Below are 19,405 nucleotides of genomic sequence, written 5' to 3' on the forward strand. Positions count from 1 at the left end.
GTATCCAAGATCAGGACTGGACTGTAGATGTTATTATCCAAAAGCCAGGGCATGTCAATAGTTTATGTCTAAAGAAGTGCCTGTTGCTTTACGTTCTTTCACGTTAATGTCAGGATACCTGCCTTGGAAGGGGCATCAAAGACCAGTTTCAGGTTCCAGCCCTGGGAATTCTTTGTCTGCTGCCCTTATCAGTTTCTTCCTGGATCCTGTTGGGGACAAAAACCACCACCCTCCTACATTGATGCAAAGAGCAGCAGTGGCGTAGTGGTTAAGAGCAGGTGCATTCTAATCTGGAGGAACCGGGTTTGATTCTCCGCTCTGCCGCTTGAGCTGTGGAGGCTTATCTGGGGAATTCAGATTAGCCTGTACACTCCCACACACGCCAACTGGGTGACCTTGGGCTAGTCACAGCTTCTCGGAGCTCTCTCAGCCCCACCCACCTCACAGGGTGTTTGTTGTGAGGGGGGAAGGGGAAGGAGTTTGTAAGCCCTTTGAGTCTCCTACAGGAGAGAAAGTGGGGATATAAATCCAAACTCTTCTTCTTCTTTAGCAGGCTGGGGAAGGGTGAACAACAGACTTTATGAACAAGGAGCCAGTTGTGTAAGGGTGGCAAAGTCTCCCATTGCTGTGGTAGAGAGATTTTAAGAAAAAAGTCTTCCTTTGGCAGCAAGGAAATCTGTTTCTGAAATTCATTCCAGTGGAAAATTTTACTCCAAAGAAGTGACTGTTGAAGCGATGTCTACATAGGTGTGTTTGGAACTGATCGGCCACACATAATACCTGGAAATGCTTCTATTCAAGAATGCAACCTGATTTCCCAGGAGGTTCTAGGGGGACATTGTGCGGACACAGCCACTCTGAAGAGTAGTTTTCATGTACATGATGCTCATTGGGTTAACTTGTGGCCATCTCACAGCTGCTCTGTGTTACCTCCAACTGGATCTCAAGCCGTCCCTGGTTATCTGTGATTTGTACTAAATAAGAATAGATCCTACAGAAGTGCCCCAAAGTTTCCAGTTTAGTTAATGAACTGGGATTGGATTAGGCTTTTATGGTTAAAAGAACCACAGCTTGCATTTTATTTTTTTCTCTGTAATAAATTTTTATTAAAGTTTCGAATAGTACATTTACTATAAACAATCTGTATGGTTTACATTGGTAAAAACATACAAAAGACAGACTGGAGGACAAACCAGGACAAGTCAGACAAAACATAATGGACCAACGTAAAAGACTAATAGCGGTCTTTTTGACCTAACTATTAGCCTCTATAATGGGTGTATATCCACCCTTCTATATTCTCTTTCCAAAATTCTAGTAAGTAGACTTCTTCACCTATAATCAGTCAGAAAAATTGACAGAAAAGTTTACATTCTGATAAGATAGCTAACTTTAAAGTTGATACATTCTAATTTTGCTTGCATTTAAATATCTATTTACCTCCTTATCTACAGTTGTAACACATTATAAAATAATTTTCAATTGTAAGAAAAAAATGTATATATATATATTTACTAATCATCAACTAATTAATACATGACCGGGTAAAACTTCACACCAGTTTCCTTACTTAAATAATCTATCCATAATTGCCATTTTTCTAGATACAATTCTACTGGTTGGCCTTTTATTTGAAATGTGAATTTATCCAACAAATACAACTACAGCTTGCATTTTATATAGGCTACACCTTCACTTTTCTTGGTTAAAAATAATATTGTAAAAATATGGTCTGTATTTAAAGAAACATAGTATTGTGTGGTCATTTTTAAGTGCACAGACAAAAGAGGGGAACAAAAGTAACCCTGCAAAAACTAGAATGAAGTACCTGGAAAGTCAAGAAAATGTTTAAATGGTCACTTAATGTAAAACCTCATGCGTATTTGTTACACATTGAAATCATCCACACATGTGTTAGTAGAAGCTTGACATACATTAATGTATTAATGTTGACCACTGAGAAGGGCTGTTTGGCCAAAACGCATCAGTCTACTAGGGCCAAAAAGGTGTCCTGTTGGACTCTTCTGAGTACTGTAAGTGTGATTCTGTACATATCAAGTAGGCTATTGTGTAGATGGTTTTAATGTGTCATAAATACGTGTGTGGTTTTGACATTTAGTAGTTGTTCATATGGTAGCCCTTTAAACATTTTCTTGACCTTCCAGGTACTTTAGCCATTTTTAAGTGCCTCATTTCTTCATTCAAATATCTAGTAAATTTGGAAAGGGGGAAAATGTAGTTTTCTAGCACAGTTGCAAATTATCCGGGTTTAAAAAGCTGAATGTGCCTCTAGAAGGCTTTATGGTTTTTCTTTTGATAAGCTAAGCAGTTTTGAACAGTTCGGGTCCTGTGTTGCTTCAACTGACTGTACCCTGTGCTCTGTCCTGTTCTTTTGTTTCCTTCTCTTAACCTTTTTGCTGTCCCTATATGGATGGGGCTGATGGGATCAACAAACCACCCCAGGAGCTGGATGAGGTATAGTTTTGTTTGTCTAATAACTGCTGTTCTTTTCTTGAAAATATGTCTACAAAAGGCTGTCTGGGGGGTAAACAAAGGTGCAGATATGGCACAGAGAACAAAATATTTAGTTGATTTATTATTTAACTACAGGAGGCAATTTTGGCGATGTGTTTCTGGGGGGGTGGGATGCTGCAGCTATTTGCATATCTTCCATATAATCGATTTAATATAAATATTGAAAGAGCCATATCAAGACTTAAGCTCTTCCGCATGGGCCAAAAACAGCAGTGTGAAAGCGGTGTAAAATGGTTTAAAACGGTGTAAAAGAGTTTACCATATATACTGGCGTATAAGACTACTTTTGAACCCTGGGAAATCATCTGTAAAGTCTGGGGTCGTCTTATACGCCGGGTACTGAGCGGGTGGTACTGAGCGCCCAGGATCTGGAGCAAGTTGTTCGGCACACGATTCTTTGGAGTTTTCCTAGAGATGTCCAGCAGCTGCATGCCATAAGCATTTGACGTAGTCTTATACGGCGAGTATATCCCAAACTCTATATTTTAACTGGAAAAGTGGGGGGGGGGGGGTGTCGTCTTATATGCCCAGTCGTCTTATACTCCAGTATATGCGGTACACTGTTTTCACACCGCTGTTTTTGGCCAATGCGGAATCTGCCTTAGTATGCAAGAGTCTTACTTAACGTTGTATATTTCAGCCCTTATGGGAAAACCTTGAGCCAGCTCCTTAGAAAATGGGTGCAAAATCACCAGGTTTCATTAAAGTAACAAACTAGGGTGTGTGTTAGGTTTGAAGGTTGGGGAGCCTTCAGAGACAATTAGGAATAGAAACTTTTTGAAGCTAAGCATTAACTGTAAAATGCAGTGAATCTGTTTTATTGATTTTACTTTTGCCAGGGACTTCAGCAACAGAGAGAGAGAGAGAGAGAGAACAAATCCACCCAACAGTGCTGTGAAGTCATTTAGGCTGAGAGAGAATTGTTCACCCCCTGAACTTCCAGAGCAGAGTGAGGATTTCTGTTTAGGTCTCCTCAGTATTGTACAAATTCCATGTAGCCCAGCAGTATGTGTCCCTTCCATCTTCTAACAGAAGGAATTAACCTGTGCCCAGTGCAAGGGATGTTTAATACAAGGATGCTCCTGCTTCCCATAGGTCTGCCCTATTAAGAACATAAGAAAGAGCCAGCTGGATCAGACCAGAGTCCATCTAGTCCAGCTCTCTGCTACTCGCAGTGGCCCACCAGGTGCCTTTGGGACCTCACATGCAGGATGTGAACGCAATGGCCTTCTGCTGCTGCTGCTCCCGAGCACCTGGTCTGCTAAGGCATTTGCAACCTCAGATCAAGGAGGATCAAGATTGGTAGCCATAAATCGACTTCTCCATAAATCTGTCCAAGCCCCTTTTAAAGCTATCCAGGTGAGTGGTCATCACCACCTCCTGTGGCAGCATATTCCAAACACCAATCACACGTTGCGTGAAGAAGTGTTTCCTCTTATTAGTCCTAATTCTTCCCCCCAGCATTTTCAATGAATGCCCCCTGGTTCTAGTATTGTGAGAAAGAGAGAAAAATTTCTCTCTGTCAACATTTTCTACCCCGTGTATAATTTTATAGACTTCAATCACATCTCCCCTCAGATATGTCCTCTCCAAACTAAAGAGTCCCAAACGCTGCAGCCTCTCCTCATAAGGAAGGTGCTCCAGTCCCTCAATCATCCTCGTTGCCCTTCTAAGCACTTTTTCTGTCTCTTCTATTAAATCAGACATGGCCAAGTTGGCTACTTCTTTCACAGTGCAAGCCTTGAAAAAATCACATCCTGCTAAGTCCGTTGAAATCAGTGAACTTAGAGGGGTGTAGCTTTGCTTAAGATTGCACTGTCACCAACACCACCCCAAGTTTATGCATCTCCGAGAGTCTTTTTACTCACTGAACTATACACTGGCTCAGATAAAGATGTTAGTATGGTCATTTGAAGTGCAGTGGTTGAGAAAATTGTATGTTTTCCCATTAGAATATAGCCCCAATCTTTTAAATAAGTTAAAATAAATTCATCTGTGGCACCGAACAGAATTTTTGCATTGGATGGAAAGACAGTTGTGTTCTTTCAAGCATTCATATTTCAATGTGAAATTTAGCAAAAACAGTATTAAGTGAGATCAAGCCCTGAAGTCTTTGGCCCCTTCCGCACACGCAAAATAGTGCGTTTTCAAACCACTTTCACAACTGTTTGCAAGTGGATTTTGCCATTCCGCACAGCTTCAAAGAGCATTGAAAGCAGTTTGAAAGTGCATTATTCTGCATGTGCGGAATGAGCCTCAGAGATTGCACATTATTTTCTAAAGTTTTGGCTCATTTTCCCTCCCCAAGATAACCCTAGCTTAATCCCCCCATACTTCATTTACATGTGCTCAATTCCATTTAAGAATGTTTGTAGTATTACTTCAATTGCCACCTTAAAAGGAGGTGCCAAGTTTCCAAGCAGATACTCTATATGAACAAAACCTAAAATAAGGGTCAGAATGGTATGTTCATTTGAGAATAAGTTATTCGTTCGTTTCTTTAAATTTCAATATAAAATTTTCAGGTTTAGGATTTATGAAATGTAAGATGACAACGCTAGTGATAGAAGTGTCTCCTTTTTTTCAATCTCCTTTTTTTCCTTTCAACACCTTCTGAAACTTGCAAATAGTTCACTGAATATGGTACATGCTAGAAATTGAAGCTCATGCAAAAAAGTGGTTTCCTGATAACTCCTTTCTGCTAGCATTTTACCTATTAGCACCAAAACAATCTCCAGATATATTAATATAATGCTGTACATTTTTTTTTTGGCTCTCTGCCTTTAAAGGAATCTGTGTTATATCGTTTTTTTGCTAGGGAGATCAATAGGTTAAAAGTATTTTCAGTTGGCAGCTGCAGTTTTTTTCTTCTCTTCCTGAGGCTAAAAGTAAAACTTGATTCCAGGTCCACCCAGAGCCATAAACTTTTCCAGTTTGCTTGGCGGTTGGCACAGGTTTTAGACAAAGCTGGAAGATCAGGCCTTGAAACGTCTGTTTCTCCACATTCATAGGCCCCTTCCGCACACGCAAAATAATGCATTTTCAAACCACTTTCACAACTGTTTGCAAGTGAATTTTGCTATTCCGCACAGCTTCAAAGAGCACTGAAAGCAGTTTGAAAGTGCATTATTCTGCATGTGCGGAATGAGCCATAGTTCCAACATCATGTGGAGAAAGGTTGCATGCTGTTGTTTTTAGTTAATCCTGTTCACATGATTTTTGTTTTTTGAACTAAATGAAGAGACACTGTTAACATGCAACGTCAAACTCCGTGTTAGCTTAAAATATCTTAATCTAGCATTTCCTTTAACTTTCAAGCTAATTTCAGACTTTTTATATGGTTTCCTGAAGAAACAATACATTATTGTTTGTTGCATTGTTAAAAGCAACCTGCGTCCAGCTATGCCTACTTGGCGGAAATGAACAGGATAGTACTGAAAAACTCATTGCCCAGGAGCTGAGTCATGCGGAATTGAGGGCTAGCTGAATTTTGTTCTGATGTCTGTAATTTCTTTCTGGTCCTCAGGAAGGAATTTCCTCCCTCTGTGCTTAAGTTTCTTTCGTTATTTCAGTGATGAGGGCAGGTAGTTGGACTTTTGATCCACACCATTCTTAAGTTTTGGGGTGGGTTCTTAAATAGTCAATATCCATGGTAGATATGGTAAATAAGATCCCTTAAATAAATAATGTAAATAAATAAAATTCATTAATGGTAAATAAAAATTATTAATTGACTTTATTGTTGTGTTAAGCCGGGCCAGAAAGAATGGTATTGGCAGCACCTCCAAACCAATGGTGTCATTTCAGGAAGGCACTTAGGCCCCTAATAATGCACTTTCAATCCACTTTCACAACTGTTTGGAAGTGGATTTTGCTATTCCGCACAGCTGCAAAATGCATTGAAAGTGCATTATTCTGCAAATGAGAAGGGGGCCTTAGTGGAAGGGAAGTCCTTCGTCTGGGACGGACAGTGAGACAGACTTATTAAGACCAGGTTACTATTCAAGTTTACCACCATGTAATTCACTATATGCACTGTTAAGAGCTACATATGCCTACATAATAGGGACATTATTTTTTTTTCTCAGAAAATGCTGTAGGGAGGGGGGACATTTTATTTTAGCCGCACCCAGTCTTATCATAAAATCTCACACGAATGCATTGAGTTCACATTTTTCATGTGAATTTTATATGCATAAGTAGGATTGGATGCATAGAATCATAGATTCTGCTGCTGTGCAAATTTGTTTTAATGTTGTTAGTTTTAGTTATGTATTTTATGTGCTGTTATTGGAACAGCTGTATTGTGAGCCGCCTCGAGCCCTTTGAGGGTGAGGTGGCCTATTAATAATAATAATAATAATAATAATAATAATAATAATAATAATAATAATAATAGATTCAGAGGGTAGCCTGCTGTTCTGCTGTAGAACTGCTAGATTTGAATCCAGTAGCTCTTGAGACGAATGAGATTTTGAGGGTGTGAGCTTTTGATAATGAAAGCTCATACTGTGAAAATCTTGCTCATCTCAAGGTGCTGCTCGACTCAGATCCAGCTATAAAATAATAAAGCCACGGTCCATTTAAAAAAACCCTCTCCCAACTATTTTTGCTTGAGTCACTTTTGTGGCTGTGATTCGGGGGCAGAAGCCACGCATGACCTAATAATTGTTACTTTGGGCACTTCCACACATGCAGAAGAATGCACTTTCAATCCATTTTCAATGCACTTTGCTGCTGGATTGTACTGTGCGGAATAGCAAAATCCACTTGCAAACAATTGTGAAAGTGGATTGAGTGTGCATTATTCTGCACGTGCGGAAGGGGCCTTGGTTACACCTGGATCTTTTTCATCTCCCTGGCTTGTTCCAAAGAGTGTTTGCTATTCCTGCATACCTGCTGCCCTTGTTTGGAATAGCTAGAATTATTTTGTTTTTAAATGTCTAGCTGTTATGTGCAGCTTTGTAGTTATGGAGATAAACACTTTACCTAACAGGGACTCAATGTTTGGCAAAAGTTGAGAATATCATGGGTGATTTTGTCTGCTTTGTTCCGTTAAGTCAATTTAGTGCCTAGACTTTAAGATGCAAGAACAACAAAGTGGAAAATAAGTTTTCGTGGGAATTTTGTCTGCTATTATTAATTTCTCATGGAGCAATACTTGATATGCTTCTGAGGTTCACAGGAGCATGTATTTGCGAACCTTCTCTGGAATCATATCTGGTAGTCTAACTGTCATATCCCTCTAAATATATCATTTCTACTGTCTGTAGCTTGCTGATGATCGCATGGCACTGGTCTCGGGGATCAGTTTAGACCCTGAAGCAGCTATCTGTGTAACTAAGAGACTACCCCCGAAGTGGGTTGACGGCGTGGATGAAGTGAGTTGATGTCTGTGTGGTTTTCATGGGAATGTGTCATGATGGGAAAAACGTTAATTAAATATTGATTAGAGTTGCAGCAATTGATTACAAAAATAATTAAGTAGCATTAAAGCTTCTCTTCCTCCGAGGTTCAGGGCAACAAATCTGGTTACAAACAGCCAGCCACAGTTTTAAAAATCATGGAGAAGAAGCCTAGCACCTGTGGTTATGTATAGGTTTTCCTTTATGCCGAGGATGTCAAGCATGTAGCTTGGGAGGGTCCCTCGAGCTTGGCTCGCCAGGCTAGATCAGGAGCTGGGGAAAGGGGAGGGCAAGTTTGATAAGCCCTCTCAGGGCAGCTTCCTGCTCCTCTGTGGGTTCACCAGCCCAGGCACACACAACCGCATATCATTCTGGGGCCAGCCAGGGCAGTCAGCCCCCCACCCCATGGGTATGTTATATATCCAGTCCTTGTAACAAATGAGTTTGACACCCATGCTTTATGCTATTAAACAGCAGCAATGAACTTTATTTCAGTACTGAATTCCTGGCAAAACAGCCATGACTTCCATGGCTGGAAAGCTGAGGAAATAACCGCTCTTTCATTTGCCCTTCCCTGAGCCATCTTACCACCTGCATCAACTTTCTGCAGAACTTAACAGGAACCAAGACCTGTTACTGCTACATCTGAATCACTGCTGAGTTCTGCTTCTTGGCCATACTGGAGTGAGAGGATCCTGAAAAGGGCCTTTAGGTGTATCATGATCTATGGATCTTCCGATAAGTCTTCGATACCTGCCATACTTCAAGTACCGTCTTACCCCATATGTCCCAAATTGGGACCGTCTTACCCCATATGTCCCAAATCGGTCTGTGCGCTTGGCAGAGGCCAACTTGCTGGTGATCCCTGGCCCTTCAATGATACAGCTGGCCTCCACCCGGGCCAGAGCCTTTACAGCTCTGGCCCCTGCCTGGTGGAACGCTCTTCCACCAACTGTCCGGGCCCTGCGGGATCTTGTTGAGTTCTGCAGGGCCTGCAAGTCAGAATTGTTCCACCGGGCCTTTGGGGGAGACTAGCCGTTGATGCCCCCCCCCCCCCCCTCCTTCTTCTGTTATAACATCATGTGGTTCCTACCGCCCTTCCCCTTCTGGGGCTTTTTAGAGGGAATTGATAGCAGGCGCCATCTTGAGCTAACATTGAGCTAACATTAATTTAATATTAATTTATAAGCTGCATTTTAATGGGGTAGGGTTTATTTTTAATAGAGCCATATTAACTTATATTTATTGTTTTAATTTGACTGTGCTCTATCTGTATACTGTTCACTGCCCTGAGCCCTCCGGAGGAGGGCGGTTTATAAGCCCAATAAATCATCATCATCATCATCATCATCATAAAAGTATTTAAAGCAGTAGAAGAGTTCTAGGGTTCGGGCAGGGCTTTTTGATCTGAAAGCCCTGCCCTCTAATTCTGGAACTGCAGTGATTGGCTGTGATTATGTACGTGCAGCATAGAAAACTGACTGCTGTATTAGGTTCAATCAATCAATATTTATTACAGTCATAGACCAAAAGTTATCCAGTATAAAATACAAGACCCACATTTACATTTCCAGGCTAAAATGTACTAGGTTAGAAAGACTACATATACCACAAAATAAGCAGGGTCATAGCTATGCTTTTCTCTTCTCCCTCCAAACACGGCAGGTGGCCTGCTATAGTGAAAACAAAAAGCTTTTTTTAATCATCAGCCGTATTTCCCCCTGATCTGGTAATTGGGTTAAAATATGTCTGAAAAGTGACCGAAGGGCGTACACTTTTCTGCACACAGTTTCTCCATGGATACCAGGTGTGATTTTTTCTTCACAACTGCTCCACCACGTCTGGCATTTCCCAGAAATGTTTTGTCTCCATTTGCATCATCTTCTCATTTCTCCCTGTTTTTCTTTACTGTTTTGCCTTTTAGATTCAATACGAAATCTCCAGGATAAAACAGAAGATGAAAGAATTGGCCAGTCTCCATGACAAGCATTTAAACCGACCAACTCTGGATGACAGCAGCGAAGAAGAGCATGCGATAGAAATCACCACCCAGGAGATCACACAGGTGCTGAGGGGGGGCAAGTGTTTTTAGGAGCTTCAATCAGTCATAGAGTTGACGTGTAACAGTTTCGTTTGACATTATCTGTAAAATTGTTTAATACACATATTAGGTAAAAGGTAAAGGTCATCAGTTCCCTATGCAAGCACCAGGTCACTGCTAACCCATGGGGTGGTATCACAACACAGTGTTTACTAAGCAGACTATGGCCCCTTTCGCACATGCAGAATAATGCACTTTCAATCAACTTTCACAATTGTTTGCAGGTGGATTATGCTATTCCACACAGCTGCAAAGTACATTGAAATTGGATTGAAAGTTCATTATCCTTCATGTGCGGAAGGGGCCTATGTTTATGGGGTGGTTTGCCCTTGCTTGCCCCAGTCGTCTACACTTTACCAAAGCTGGAGACTCCTTTTACCAACCTTGGAAGCATTGGAGGCTGAGTCAGCTTTGAGGTCTTTGTTGTTTCTTGCTTTAAAAAGCAGTGACATGAGGGAAATTTAACGCAGACATTTTAGGAGATCTCACCAATGTTGCATGGCTCCCAGTGTTGGGTCAGCAATGATCCTAGGCAAAGGTAGGAAGGTATTGTTAGTTCCAAAGGTGAAGACCAATTACTGTTTACCAAGTGATAACTTAGGGCACTGTGCATATAGCCATGTAACAAGGAGATTGTCCGCTTTGTTCTGCTAAGCACAGCACAGCAAAACCTTTTTTAGGCATAAGTTAAATCTCTACAGTAATTCTGTACATAAGTACAAAAATAGTCTAATATCCAGGTTGTAATAAAATATTATATATACAAAACATCGAATATATGACATATTGTTTAATGTCAGTTAAAATCCATTTACATTAGGGAACGGCTCACGTTTGTCATTTTATTAAATCACATGTAAGCCGGTGTATTTGTAACTTATATGACTACCTAAGCTCAGGTTTTTGGTAACATTTGTTGTTTATTACTTCTGCTGAGAAAGTTGCAACCTTGAAAGTTATTTCAGGGGACTGATCATTTAGTAAATAAGGTACTATGCATGTTGCAGGCAGGCTAGGTTTTGTTTTAAGAAGCGGAGTAATATAAATACTACGTAGAGAAGAATAGAACTGACAGTTTAGAAGAATATGCTGGATTGAATCCACTTCATTTAATGGGCATGGACACCTTCTCTCTGAGATTGGTATGCCTTGATATCGTCCTTCCATCACTTTAGAGGGGAAGGAGTTAAGCCTAGCCAGCATAAATGCTCTGCGTTGAGATGGGTTATCAAGACTGAAAAAATATTGAGCCATCTTGCCGTGAAAAAAGGTTAATTTTAACGATTCAGGAGAGCAAACAGCTGGTTGTGAGGATTGAAGCTTTTGCTGTTCCACATCAAAGATTCTTTGTCTAAGGAGCCTAAGAATGTAGTCATTGTTTAAGGATTCGAAGAATTCCAATGAGAAGCCCAAGGTTTTTATTTTAATTTCTAGGTTAGTTAGCCAGGTTGTACTCAGTGGGTCAGATTTAAAGTAAGATAGGAGCTAACTTTCTTTTGCCTTAAAGAATATTTTCAGCCAGAATCTTTAAAAAGTAATCCACGCTTTTGTTTCCATACAATGTAAACCCAGTTCCACGTATATTACTGAGTTGTGGAGAATCTGACGACTCCCTTGAATTTTTAATGTGGTACGGAAGCGCAGCAAGATTCTTCCGGTTGTTGGGCAAGGTGGCAAGTGATAGATAATAGCGGTCCCCCCGTTCAAGCGAAGTTCACGAGATCAGTATTTTAAGAACCATGCCTGTTGTTCTTTTACCAATTGAAGTTGTTCTCCTGCCAGCTATTCCACAGGTGTCAGAGGGCCGTTCAGACGTTACACGGCAGATCTCGAGCCTGCACGGAACAGGAGCAGCGGCTTCTCAAGAACGTCGTTTCTTCCTTGGCTCAGTCCCTTCAGGATCTGTCTACTAATTTTAGGCACGGGCAGTCCGACTATCTCAAACGTAAGCTGAGAGCCGGTTGCTTTCTACTTACCGAGCGTGCTACAAGTTGACCTATTGCTAGTTCTCTTTCGATTTGTAGGACTTTGGAACTCGTATACTTTGTGGTAGCCCAGTGGCTCCCCCCCCCCCACTCCCGATGTGCTTCTGAGTGTTGGAATCTTCTTTCCCTACTTCATTTACTGTCCCCTTTTCTCACTGAGACCTAAAGCAGATCCCCACTGTTTACACCAATGCAGCTGGAACAGTATACATACAGTCGAGCAGTGCCACTAAATAGGATTGCAAAGCTAGAGCAGTATACTGTTTAATCTTCTCTCTATAGTAATAGTACAATGCATCGAGTAACAAACCCGGAGGGCAAAATTACAGAAACGGGACAATGATATGGTGTATCGCCATGACAAAGTAATGAAAACTTCATAAAATTCCATAGACATTAACCATGGTCCTGTTCCCCTTTATTTATTTTTTTAAAATCCTCTTGAGCAATGCTGCGTTATGTATTCTGTGGAACAATAAAAAGGTGGAAAACTTCCTGACCTTTTCAGGCAGACCAATGGTTCTCAACCTGTGGGTCGTGACTCCTTTGGGGGTCGAACGACCCTTTTACAGGGGTTGCCTAAGACTCTCTGCATCAGTGTTCTCCATCTGTAAAATGGATAAATGTTAGGGTTGGGGGTCACCACAACATGAGGACTAATAAAAGGAAACACTTCTTCACGCAACGTGTGATTGGTGTTTGGAATATGCTGCCACAGGAGGTGGTGATGGCCACTAACCTGGATAGCTTTAAAAAGGGCTTGGACAGATTTATGGAGGAGAAGTCGATCTATGGCTACCAATCTTGATCCTCCTTGATCTCAGATTGCAAATGCCTTAGCAGACCAGGTGCTCAAGAGCAGCAGCAGCAGCAGAAGGCCATTGCTTTCCCATCCTGCCTGTGAGCTCCCAAAGGCACCTGGTGGGCCACTGCGAGTGGCAGAGTGCTGGACTACTCTGGTCTGATCCAGCAGGCTAGTTCTTATGTTCTTAACTGTATTAAAGGGTCGCGGCATTAAGAAGGTTGAGAACCACTGAGGTAGACCATTCCACCAGGTGGGAGCTGTGACAGGATCTTCCCATCCACAACAGTGTTTGGCCCCAGTGCTTATGCTGGTCTCTGCAGAACATCCCGTGCACCTCCATAACCATTCCTGTCAGCGGTAGACTTGGGCAGATCTGAGAGAGGGACATGTGCCCATATAATCACATGGGGGAGGGGGGGCGCTGGACAAACTTGCAGCAGGTCAAACGATGCTTTCCAACAGAGAAACGGTAATCCCTATGAAGTTTATTGCAATGTCTCATCTCTTCCTGAGGTCCAAAGAACTGAAAAAGCCCAGTAAGGTGTCATTGTTCAGTGAAGCCTTTAAGATCGAAAGGTGGACACAACGGTTGCTAGCCACCACAACAGAATATTTAGATAAGAAGAAGAGCTGGATTTATATCCCCCCTTTCTCTCCTGTAAGGAGACTCAAAGGGGCTTATAATCTTCCTTCCCCTCCACCCCCACAACAAACCCCCTGTGAGGTGGGTGGGGCTGAGAGAGCTCCAGAGAACTGTGACTAGGCCAACGTCACCCAGCTGGCATGTGTTGGAGTGCACAACCTAATCTAATTCACCAGACAAGCCTCCACCACTCAAGTGGCAGAGCGGGGAATCAAACCCGGTTCTCCAGATTAGAGTGCACCTGTTCTTAACCACTGCACCAAGCTGGCGGTGTAATAAAAAAGAACAGAAGCGGTACAGTTGTTAGTGAGGGGTGTCTGCTTGCACCCCTTCCAAAAGGATCTGGCTGGATGTTCCATGGAACAGGATGCTGGACTAGATAAAGCATTAGTCGGATCTAGCAATTCTCCTTGTATATCCTTGAGAGTAAAACCGATTGCAAGTTGCGCGTTTCAAATGTTGTCCTTATAGCTCCAGTTCTCTCCTCCACCCCCATCCCCATCTTTATAGGCATGAAGAATCGAGAAGAAAGATCCAAACATTTCTTCGGCACTTCAGTCCCCCTTATGGATGATGGTGAGAACAACACCATATACGATCGGGTAAGCTACAAAGCGAAGCTGAAGGATGACTTCCTTGGAAAGGCATTCATTTAATGTTCATCCAGTGTGTGTGTTGTTGGGGTGTGGGAAATTGAGTAATTATTTAAGAACAAATTAAATTTGTATCATATCTGACCCTTAACAAATTAAATATGTTTCATATCTGCAATAGGGGGCTAATGGGTTGTTTATGTGGGTTGTAGAGAGCCAGAGTGGTGTAGTGCATTCTAATCTGGAGAACCGGGTTTGATTTCCTACTCCTCCACCTGAGTGGCAGAGGCTTATCTGGTGGACCAGATGTGTTTCTGCTCTCCTACATTCCTCCTGGGTGACTGTGGGCTAGTCACAGTTCTCTCAGCCCCACCTACCTCAAAGGTGTCTGTTATGGGGAGAGGAACTTGTAAGCCACCTTGAGTCTCCTTACAAGAGAGAAAGGTGGGATAAAAATTCAAACTCTTCTTCTAGCAGCAGATTGACGTTGGAGTTCAGTAACCTATTAGAAATGAACAAAATTCCTCAGGATATAATCTTTCATAACTCAAAACTCATTTCATCAGATACATCTTAATTATTATTTGTAACATCCCTTATGGTAGAAGGGGAGTTACCAAAAAGGGCAAGTTGGAGTCAGCCTATAGAGCCATGGTGGTGAACCTATGGCACTCCAGATGTTAATGGACTACAATTCCCATCATCCCCTGCCAGTTGGCCATGCTGGCAGTTGCTGATGGGAATTGCAGTCCATGAACATCTGGAGTGCCATAGGTTCACCACCACTGCTGTAGAGGTACAATTTTTAATTTGATTACAGCAGGGTGATTCGCATAGGACATTCAGGAAAAAGGAATTTGGGTTACATAGTGCCATGTTTATAATGATCCAAAACAATAGTTCAGGTATCCCATGAATATCTATGCCAGGGGTAGGGAACCTGCGGCTCTCCAGATGTTCAGGAACTACAATTCCCATCAGCCTCTGTCAGCATGGCCAATTGGCCATGCTGGTAGGGGCTGATGGGAATTGTAGTTCCTGAACATCTGGAGAGCCGCAGGTTCCCTACCCCTGATCTATGCCAACCCTGTGGTATCACATTTTTCTTATCCCTTTGTCTCAGATCCTTAAGATAAGCTTGGGGTTAAGTTCAAGCAAGCTGGTTCAGAGGGACCCAGAAAAGTTTCTAAGATAGATTTTTATTGATGCCCTTACTGTAACTTTTGCAGCCTTACTGTAACTTTTGCAGATTTTTTTTTTATGATGGGGAAGGACGGAGGAAAAAAATTACCTTTTATATGATATCAGATAGGTGACTCCCTTGTCACATGTTGGAGTTAATGGTAGCTTCTTGGTTAGAAAGCATCAAACACTGCCATGAGGGACTTGGAAAACCTGCATCCTGTTTGGTATTGTAATATTAATCAACACTGATACATGTTTATCCTCTATTCCTTTTTTTAAAGGGCTTTACAGATGACCAGTTAGTATTGGTGGAACAAAACACGCTGCTGGTGGAAGAGCGGGAGCGAGAAATCCGGCAAATTGTACAGTCTATTTCTGATCTCAATGAAATTTTTAGGGATTTGGGAGCAATGATAGTGGAACAGGTGAGTGTATCAAGTGTATTGTCCTGGTACTTCCTGATATAATATAAAGTGACTGTGTTCTTTCCTTAAAATTGAAGACGTGATTTTTCTTACCTTGATCAAATGAGACTTGTCCCAGTGAGATGTATGAAAGATTATGTCAGACATTTATTGAATGCAATTGACTGTTTGAAGAAAAGGACGAAGAAACAGCATTGGATAAAGAGAAAGCTTTTGACAATGTCTAATGCATCTTAATTTATTCATTTTACAAAATACGAATTGTGGAACAGTATTTTTAAATTGGATGCAAAGTATCTATCTTATTATTACTATATTATATATTATTATATACAGAACAGCAAGCTGGAATTTTAATAAATGGATGCTTACCGGAAAAAAATTAAATAGCTTGAGAAGGATGTCCAATTTCATGTATATTTTTTTTGGCAATGAAAACTCTAGCTAAAAAAGCTAGACAAGATGAAAGGATTTCTGGAATTAAAAAAAGATAAAGAAGAGCATAAAAAACAGACTGAGGCTCTATCTAGGCTGTTTTCCAAAGAGACTGCCTCTTGAAGTTTCTTCCTTCCTTCTGGCTCTTGTTCCTAAACTATGCATGAACTTCTCAGTTGAAGCTGCACTCAGAAGAGGAGTTTGGATTTATATCCCCCCTTTCTCTCCTGCAAGGAGACTCAAAGGGATTTACAAACTCCTTTCCATTCCCCCCTCACAACAAACACCCGGTGAGGTAGGTGGGGGTGAGAGAGCTCTGGAGAACTATGACTAATCCAAGGTCACCCAGCTGGCGTGTGTGGGAGTGCACAGGCTAATCTGAATTCCCCAGATAAGCCTCCACAGCTCAAGCGGCTGGCCGAAGAATCAAACCCAGACTCACCTGGTCAGGTCAGAATGCACCTGCTCGCCACTAAGCCACTCATGCTCCTTCAAACAGCTGGAGTTGAAAGATAGTCAAAGCTGCTACGGTTGTCTTTTGGTTTTGGTGAGAACACGTTGTCCCAATTCTTTTTTTGTATTCAGAATATAAAACATAATGACACATAATTGAAGAGTCTGGCCAACAAGCTGGCATAACATTTCCATAATCGGTTTCCAAAGCAACCCAGTCTGTTGAGCATCTTTCCAATTTTATAATTCCATTAGCTTAAATCGTTTGGTAAGTCTCTATACGCTTTTTTTTTGCCCATTCTTGGACTATAGGAGCAGTCCCCTCTAAACAGTGCCTTGCGAATACAGTTCTAGCAGTGCTAGAAAGATGTGAAACGATAGAGCATACGTTATTGGGAACTTTTGGTGCGTAGTTAAGCATATAAGCTTTCTTTGTTAAAGAGAGACTAGGTCCAAAACCAGCTTTTGTCTTGGCAAAACAGGATAGCCAGTAGTTTTTAGTGTGCATACAATTCAATCACAGATGGTAAAAGTCAATACCAATATTTATCAGGTTCATAAGAACATAAGAAGTAGCCTGCTGGATCAGATCAGAGTCCATCTAGTCAGGCTCTCTGCTACTTGCAGTGGCCCACCAGGTGCCTTTGGGAGCTCACGTGCAGGATGTGAAAGCAATGGCCTGCTGCTGCTGCCGCTGCCGCTGCCGCTGCCACTGCTGAGCACCTGGTCTGCTAAGGCCTTTGCAATCTGAGATCAAGGAGGATCAAGATTGGTAGCCATAGATCGACTTCTCCACAAATCTGTCCAAGCCCTTTTTAAAGCTATCCAGGTTAGTGGCTATCACCACCTCCTGTGGCAGCATATTCCAAACACCAATCACACGTTGTGTGAAGAAGTTCATTCCTGTAGATTGTTGCTAATTTGTATGAAGAGAGGTACTACTGATATAACATTTTTTTAAAATTCCCCTTGAATTGTGAAGACTTGGAACCGTTCATTAATAGACACTTCCATATAAGGGGATAAACCTTGCCAGATCTTTTCCCCGTTTCGGTTGAAAATGTTGTGTGCTTGGCATGACTGTATTTCAAACAATCGTCAGAATTTTTGCAAAAACATGGCTATGGTTTCCCTGTATAACTTTTTTTCCCAGCTCTGAATGTTTTCTTAAATGTGGATCATTTCAGAATATTTTTACCACAATGTTCTTGACTTGTAAACATTTGAATGCCCAATTGTTCAATTACTTAATTTGGCAACCATATCAAAATTAATATCTGTATTTTCAAAGGGGTCAAGATTTCAGGATTCTCATTTTTTTAATAACTGAAGCTGGACATTCTGGATTTCATCTAATATTCTCACTACTGAGGATTAGGAGCCTGTTTTCTTTTAAAAGAGTTCCATACAGAAATCTAATTATTAATAATAAAGTTGTCCTTATTATATGCCCCTCTCCTAGCTGACAAGTTTCCCCAAGGCAAAGTTCTCAGTGGTATTTTCACAAAAAACATTGCTTGATGGCAATCTCAGACTCAACAGATGGATCCTTTTTTAAAATCCTTTTTATGATCTACATTTTTAAAAACAATGTTAGTCCCATCTTTGATTTCCGGTATTTTATTCAAGTTTCCTCACGGAACTGACACATGCCGTTCTTCATTCCAGGGTACAGTCATGGATAGAATTGACTACAATGTTGAACAATCATGTGTTAAAACAGAAGAGGGCTTAAAACAGCTACACAAGGTAAACATGGAGAGTGTGATAAGGGGTTTTATGTCTTGAGTTAATTTTTGGTCTTTTTAGGGTTGAGGAATTGAATTGGAAATTGAGCCAATGTGTGGGCTGGCAGGAGGAATCATGGTTTTGTTGGGCACAAATTTTGCATTCAGAAGAAACCCTAATTCAGACCCTGGCATCTCTGATTAAAATATTTTGGGAAGTAGCAACTATCGTGGGGGGCAGGTGCAGGCTGTGGCTCTGTGATAGTGCATCTTCCTGACATTCAGAAGGTCTCAGGTTCGGTTCCTGCCATGTCCAGTTAAAAGGATCGGGCAGTAGCTGATGTGACAGACCTCCACCTGAGATCATGGAGAGTAGCTGCTGATAAAACTAGATGGTACTGATCTTGAAGGACCAAGTGTCTGATCGGGAGTCAAGACCAAGAGTGGAAGAAGAAGAAGAAGAAGAGTTTGGATTTATATCCCCCCTTTCTCTCCTGCAGGAGACTCAGAGGGGCTTACAATCTCCTTGCCCTTCCCCCCTCACAACAAACACCCTGTGAGGTAGGTGGGGCTGAGAGAGCTCCGAGAAGCTGTGACTAGCCCAAGGTCACCCAGCTGGCGTGTGTGGGAGTGTACAGGCTAATCTGAATTCTGATATGGCTCCTGGCAGCTCAAATGACAGAGCAGGGAATCAAACCCGGTTCCTCCAGATTAGATACACGAGCTCTCCTCAACCTCCTACGCCACTGCTGCTCCTTGAGTCATATTGGCTGGAGGTAAGGTGACTCATATTTGCTGGAGGCCTTTACAGCAAAATACAGAGCTGGTTGTTTTCAAGAAACTGTAGCAAGTGGTGAATTCAACCGATATTATCAACTGTTTAGCCTCATTGCACGGTGTGGTTGGGTCCTGCAAATCCCTTCTGCTAGTGAAGGCACTGTCCTGCAGAGACAAAACATGTCCGGGCATCTTGTGACAGGAAAACCTCATTCCGCCCCAAGAAAGACCATCCACTGGCAAAATGAACTTAGGCATTCCGTCCTGATGATTCCCAAATCAGCACCTGATTCAAATTTAATATCTAGGGCTTTTTTCTTAAATGATCACATCTCA

At 41.7% G+C, this 19,405-nt stretch overlaps 1 protein-coding gene across 8 annotated transcripts in view; it reads left to right on the top strand.

Moving 5' to 3' along the window:
* Positions 1–19,405, top strand: part of STX16 (syntaxin 16) — a 44,166-nt gene that overhangs the window by 8,351 nt on the left and 16,410 nt on the right. For 5 of the 8 annotated variants that reach the window (XM_048495878.1, XM_048495876.1, XM_048495877.1 and 2 more), the window contains exons 2-8: positions 2,464–2,475; positions 7,809–7,916; positions 9,865–10,005; positions 11,824–11,986; positions 13,985–14,076; positions 15,534–15,677; positions 18,234–18,314. In XM_048495878.1, coding sequence (XP_048351835.1) covers positions 2,464–2,475; positions 7,809–7,916; positions 9,865–10,005; positions 11,824–11,986; positions 13,985–14,076; positions 15,534–15,677; positions 18,234–18,314 — 741 coding nt within the window. Of the gene's footprint in view, positions 1–2,463; positions 2,476–3,049; positions 3,485–7,808; positions 7,917–9,864; positions 10,006–11,823; positions 11,987–13,984; positions 14,077–15,533; positions 15,678–18,233; positions 18,315–19,405 lie in introns of those variants that run through there. The other 3 variants (XM_048495879.1, XM_048495881.1, XM_048495883.1) reach the window with 2 other exon arrangements.

This window comes from Sphaerodactylus townsendi, linkage group LG05 (genome assembly GCF_021028975.2).
Source record: "Sphaerodactylus townsendi isolate TG3544 linkage group LG05, MPM_Stown_v2.3, whole genome shotgun sequence".
Lineage (NCBI taxonomy): Eukaryota > Metazoa > Chordata > Lepidosauria > Squamata > Sphaerodactylidae > Sphaerodactylus > Sphaerodactylus townsendi.